At 39.9% G+C, this 6,190-nt stretch overlaps 1 protein-coding gene across 1 annotated transcript; it reads right to left on the bottom strand.

Annotated features, from left to right (window-relative positions):
- Window positions 1-674: 674 nt before the first annotated feature.
- On the bottom strand, window positions 675-6,074 carry LOC149826851 (uncharacterized). The gene is made up of 3 exons (XM_090020142.1): window positions 5,937-6,074; window positions 2,132-2,300; window positions 675-879 (listed from the first exon to the last, which is right to left on the bottom strand). The coding sequence occupies exons 2-3, from the start codon at window positions 2,252-2,254 to the stop codon at window positions 832-834; spliced, it is 171 nt and encodes a 56-aa protein (XP_089876268.1). The 5' UTR covers window positions 2,255-2,300; window positions 5,937-6,074; the 3' UTR covers window positions 675-831.
- Window positions 6,075-6,190: the final 116 nt, after the last annotated feature.

Here is a 6,190-nt window from a genome sequence, read left to right on the forward strand (position 1 = left end):
CAGCCAGAAAATGACTGGGATGGCATCATCCACACAGGTGACACCATTCCGGCCATTTTCTTGCTGGTGGCCAGCCAAAAATTGAGGGGTAGGGGTGAGGTTGCAAAGAGAGAGTGTGAGGGCATCGAGGAGGGTGTTAGCAGGGAGACCATTCACAGAATCTACAAAACCCACCTCTCCAGGGGGGTGTCCAATCCCTGCAGTGGAGAGGGTTTTGGAGCTGCCAAAACCCTGCCCATCACCCATGTTTGGCCAAAACGGTCTTTACCAAACGCAGTGTTGCATTGGTGATTCCCAAAAACAATGCCCATGCATTCTAAAACTGGGTTCCAAAACATGGCCTAAGATGCAGCAGGGTGGTATGCATCGAAACAATGGGACTCTAACCCTAAAATTTTTTGGTATGTTGCGAATTGTTATTAACATTCAGTCACAAGTCCAAGATGAGGCGACCTGTTTGAGAACGTAGCTGATAAACTCACTTAGCATGTAGCACTAGTCGCATTAACCTTGTAACTAATCAATTAACAGACTCTGTTCCGTGTTTCACGAGAAAAAAAGGCCACATCATATCTCTGGTTAGCTGGCCAATTACCAGCTGAGGTAATGAAGTCATCCCTTCAAGGTCTGACTGCAATTATTCCACTAAAAATCACCAGTTCCTATCCAAGATCTCAGCATCACAATTCCATTTGTCTAAATTGCAGGGTAGAAACTTCAAGCTGGTTTCCAACAATCAAATCTGTTTGACCTAAACTTCAAATATGTTTGCATAGAAAAAAAGAAACAAAATGGTTTTAGACCAGACTGATGCCATCCTTTCAGCCAGAGTCAGTTCTTTCCAGCAGCAGCTTCCCGTTCTTTGCGACGCCTCTCCCTCTTAACACAATAACACCAAGGTTACTATTATGCCTTTAGAAGTTCAGCATAAGAAGGGTGAAATGAGAATAAAATTTATACACTCTACAATGTGCTCTTACTCATTGCTATACAAGAAAAAAAAAGTCAGATTTGATAAAGACTTGGCCATTGCATGATTGGCTTCCCTCTTTAAAGCAGTAACTACCACACACTGGATAGCTTTCATTAAAGAAAAGGGTACTAACGCAGGCGATGTTAAGATGATGTATGAATTTTAGCAATTAAAAACTTTTAAATATGGAGGTTGATTATTGATAGAACTTTGCAACCATAGGAAGGTGGCTACTGGCTTAATTAGAAAGGCAATACAATCAATTGGGAGATCAAAATAGCTATAACATTCTTCCATTATTCAAATCCATCTACATGCAATAACTAGGAACCATTTTGTCTATTCAAGTTCACACAAAAAGGGGATGAGAAAGGCCACACTTCAGAAGCCAAAGGTTCCAAACATCTGGCTATGTGGGTCAGCTAAGGCATTCAAGTTGAGAGACATTGCAAGTTTAATACCCATGATGTGTTCTTTGCTACAAGGTCAAAGCCAACAGAAAACTATCCCTGGTGGGCAGGGGGGAGTACTCGTGGAGTTTCACACCATGGACACCGAAACATGGCTATGGTCAATGTGGCACCTTTCAGTCTGTAATGGGACATCCGAACCATAACAATGTTTTGTCCTCATGAAAAAAAAGAGGTTACGCTAGACCTTTTTCTGGTCAAAGGGCAGATCTTAATGGAAGTATTTCCTGTCATCATTATGTGCATAAAGTTTATATCATGTGTGAGATGGGATCAAATGAGGCAGCCAGATAGCTAGTGTCTCACTATCATAAAACCAAAAGAAGAAGAAGCTTATATCATGTGTATTAGTTAGCAATCTTCCTTCAGTTAAACATGTGTAGCATTTTCATAATCTTTGTAAACTTGAACAAATTCTAGATCCTTAATATTGTTTTCCTCAAAGGATGGCTATGTTGCTTCAAAATCCTATATATGATAAAAGATCAACATTCAACAAGTTGTAAACAAACAAATAGTTAATGACTGAACACACCATGGATTCAAAAACTGTTTAGGAAGAGCAAAAAGAATGAGCAGATCTAGGAGAACAGAATATGGCTTACATAGGACTAATATAAGAAATTTAAAAATGATTGAAGCTAAGAGGAAAAAAAATGAAACATTAAACTTGAAACTCAGATGATACCCTTCTCTCCCAATAAGGATGGAAGCAAACAGAATCATAAACAGGAGTAATTGTAGACACCAAAGCAACATTCACTCCCAGAAATACCAAAAGCGCTGTCAGTGGTCTTGTCCTATGAGGCATTGTTATGCCAAGCTCAAAATACAGTCATGGTTGTGGCATAAAAAATCTGCACCAAAAAGAGCAAACCTGAATAGTAAGTAGACAGACAATGGAAAGCTGAAAACAGACAAGTGAGATGAAAATAAGACATTGCTTAATAGTCATACTTCCACTAATATAACTACCATTGTCTACAAAAGTTTAGGTAACTAAAGGTAGCAAATGTATTTTATAGTTCAGAAATTATTTTTGGACCTATTTCGTATTTAGAGGCAAGAGTTTAGGTAAACATGGAACACGTACACTGGAGCTCTACATGGTAGATAAATCAAGAGGGCAGAATAATTAGTAGGATTGAGGAAGGGATAAAATTTTCTATCCCTCAAAAAAGTAATTTTGATTAAACTGCACTGTAAAGCACCATATAGGACTGATCCTCATTGGTTGAAATCATTGATACACCATATGGTACTCAATAATTGCCTCAATTAGTGTCAGGCTGCCAGCCTTTCAATTCAGGGCCTCATTTAGTTTCAACCTTCATACATTTATTTCATAAACATAGAAGTTCGTTGCATTATGATGGCCTTGATAAATGGAGGAAATGGCACACTCAGTTAGAGATCTAGACTTTAATGTTATCATCATGTGGAAGTGTGGCATGACAATTTAATCATGGCACCGATGTTAGGTGGATCACATATCATCAGCACACTTCACATGCCAACTTTTAATTTTGTTACAAGTACACTAGTGTCCATTTGCTTCCCAATTAAATCCTACCTTAAACATCCAATATTAAAAGAGTTTTTGTCATCCAATATAAAGTCAAGATAGCCATAAACCAGCATTTGAATATAAAATAAATATAAATCTAACAGAAATACTGACAGTAAACATTGTCTCTTTCTCCAACTGCATGTACATGTTTCTTTATGTTAGTTAACCAATTTACTCGAACAGTTTGTGGACAACACAAGTTCACAATTGCACTAGTAAATTCACCCAAAAAATATCTGCATAAAACAAATGCATGACTTTATTAAGAAATTCAATCAAGACTTCCAAACCCCATGTCGATTCATAATTTTCTGATGATTCAATGAAAAAATGAATGGAGAATGAAGGCTCAGAAAGGCCAGCAATCCTTATTTGTCCATACAACCATGTAACCTATGGGGATTTGGAGTTCCAGCTTTAATTCCCTGGATAAAGCTTTTCTCAAAGTCCAACACAGAAAGTTGTCAGTGGTTCAGACCCAAGTCAGACGAGATGGCTCCCAGTACATTAGATATACATCACAAAAGGCCAATTATCATGGAAAAACAAGGACACAAACTCTTAGCATTTGATCTTTGCTGATATTATCAATTTATCAACATGCTCAGACACTCAAATGGGAACTCCCCTGTTTATTGCACGAAAAATCAGCACCGGTCTACGAGTACAATATGGACCATATATTGACTAATTATCATTACCTTCTTCCTGCTCAAACCTTTCTCTTCATATACTTTACATTACGCCAGAACCTTTTCAGCAGTCATTAATACAGTCTGGTCCACAAACTACAGTAATACACCAGAAATTTTTAAATCTCGGATTGTTCACCTTATTTATGTCAAAACATAAGCCAGGTTTCCTCAGCCATATATTAATTTTCCTGTTACCCAACACCACACTGAGTGGGAGCTTGGTCTGCAAAGCATCTGTGGGCAGTGATTGTCTTACAGGTATTACAGTCTATCTTTTTTAGGTATCCTCATCAAATTTTGAAGTGCAACATGGACTCAACACAAAGTACACATGACATTTAGTTTCACAACAATGATTAACGTACAGCAGTACATATAAAGGGAAACAGGCCCATCATGATCATTACAGAATGGACTGACAATAGAGGTTAGAAAATTGCATGACACACTACTTGGCATGGCATTGATCAACTAAACCTTTGAGGGAGAGAGAGAGAGAGAGTAGTTGATGAAAAATGGATGGTCTAATAACATACATCAAGAAACTAATTCGTCGCTCCACATACTAAATGCTATATCTTCTCTCATCTGATCCCATTCATCTCTTTCTTGTTGGGAATATGAACTAGCGAAAAAATTGATTGCATCAATATCGTCTTTTTCCTGCTCAATAACACCTGTATCTTCCTCAGCCTCCTCAAATTCCCTATCAATTGTGTCACCTCCCATGCTCCTGATAAAGTTGTGTAGTATACAGCAAGCTATCACTATCTTCACTTGTGTCTTAAGTTTATACTGTGGTGCTATGCTCAAGATGGGGAAACTACTTCAACAAATTGAGAGTCCGTTCAACTACACTGCATAATGATGAATGACGACAGTTGAAGAGCTCAAGGTCAGTTCGGGGGACCCTTTCCAATCTTGTATATTCATTCAGCTGGTATAGAATACCACGAAAAGGTGTCATGAAGCCAGGAACATTAGGATATCCATTATCGGCAACATAGTACTTCCCTGAATTCATAGTTGCCACTTATTAAAGAATGAAAGAAAAGCAGACATGCTACAAAACTGATCGGAGGGTAATATTAGTGGAGTTGATTACCAGGTGGTACTACTAGTCCCTCGTTCCTACTAAGTGCATCCTCCAAGACCCTTACATCACTTGCAGAACCTTCCCAACCAGCTAAAATATACTGGGCGCACACATCAAATGATACAACAACTATAACATTCTGTGTCGCGTTTCCCTTGCTGTTGCGCCATTGCGGAGCATCACATGAAGAAACATATGCCGGAATGTGTATACAATCAATGGCGCCAACACAGTCCTAAGTAACAAGCATTACGCGGTTCGATATCTATTCTGAAAGTTCGACAAGAGAACGCCATACAATTCATACAGATACCTTAAAATAGAGCAAATACTTCTGACTGGACTGGATCTCAAACGGGGTCTCGGGGGTGTCTCGTTTCACAAAATATGGGTGCAATTGCAAGATGGCATTGAGCGCCCTGTGAAAATGCCGACTAACGGTTTCGTCGGACCTCTTGAAACGGTGCCCGACAGCCCGGTTCCTAACATTGTGCCCCAAAGTGCCAACAACATCACCACCTGCTCTTCCATTGCCGACCTTCTCGTGTCGGCAAGCAACCCTTTATCGTGCAGGAGGCTGCAAAGGCGAAAGAACGCATTCTGGGTCATCCTAACCTGTTCGATATAGACCCTAGCTCTACGCCCAATTATGCCCTGTATGTACTTCTGCCTGCGCCTATCTCTGTTACGGGAAGGCTCCCTCGCTATGTACATTTGGGTGAGCCATTGCACAACCACCACCATAAACGTCGCCGCCAACATTATAACGTAGAGAATTATCTTCCTTTTGGTGTTTTCATCTAAGGGAGGCATCTGCTAAGCAACCCACAAGCAAATAGCTTAGCACTCACTTTAACCGAAATAATTTAAGCCGGATTTTTGTTCTTTTTTTCTGTTCCATTAGAATTTACACACAAATGTGATGAAAAAATCAACCAAACAAAGGAAAGAAAAAAAATGAAACCCATCTTCAGTATACAGCAACCAGCAATTAGGGGGCTACACCACATACCCATTTTGCTACATCGATAAATCTAACAGAAGCATATTAAAATTTTAAAAAATAAAATGATAAACATCATCAATGTGTGGAGAGAGAGAGAGAGAGAGAGAGAGAGAGAGAGAGTCCTACCTTGTCCAGGGAAGGATGGGCGTGCGCTAGAACCCTAAACCGTCTCCGATCAGATACACAAACAGAGAGAGATATAGAGAGAGAAAGAGAGCCGGAAAACGGCGTCGCCGACTGGTGGAGCGGACGATGCGGACGGGGAGGCGAAAGGGCGTCGAGAGGGTTTCTGTACTCCAATAGACAACGGAGCTAGGGCTCAGAATAGATCGGATCCGAAACCGGATCCATGACCCGTACAAGCACATCAGGGTGACTCA

The sequence above is a fragment of the Nuphar pumila genome, chromosome 10 (assembly GCF_984573655.1).
Source record: "Nuphar pumila chromosome 10, dmNupPumi1.hap1.1, whole genome shotgun sequence".
NCBI lineage: Eukaryota > Viridiplantae > Streptophyta > Magnoliopsida > Nymphaeales > Nymphaeaceae > Nuphar > Nuphar pumila.

What these genes read in the sequence shown, in the direction of transcription:
- LOC149826851 (XM_090020142.1), bottom strand. Translation starts at nt 2,254, where the DNA reads ATGCCTCATAGGACAAGACCACTGACAGCGCTTTTGGTATTTCTGGGA. An exon ending in ATCCTTATTGGGAGAGAAGG is followed by an intron (nt 880 to 2,131) that starts GTATCATCTGAG and finishes TATTGTGTTAAG; the next exon opens with AGGGAGAGGCGTCGCAAAGA.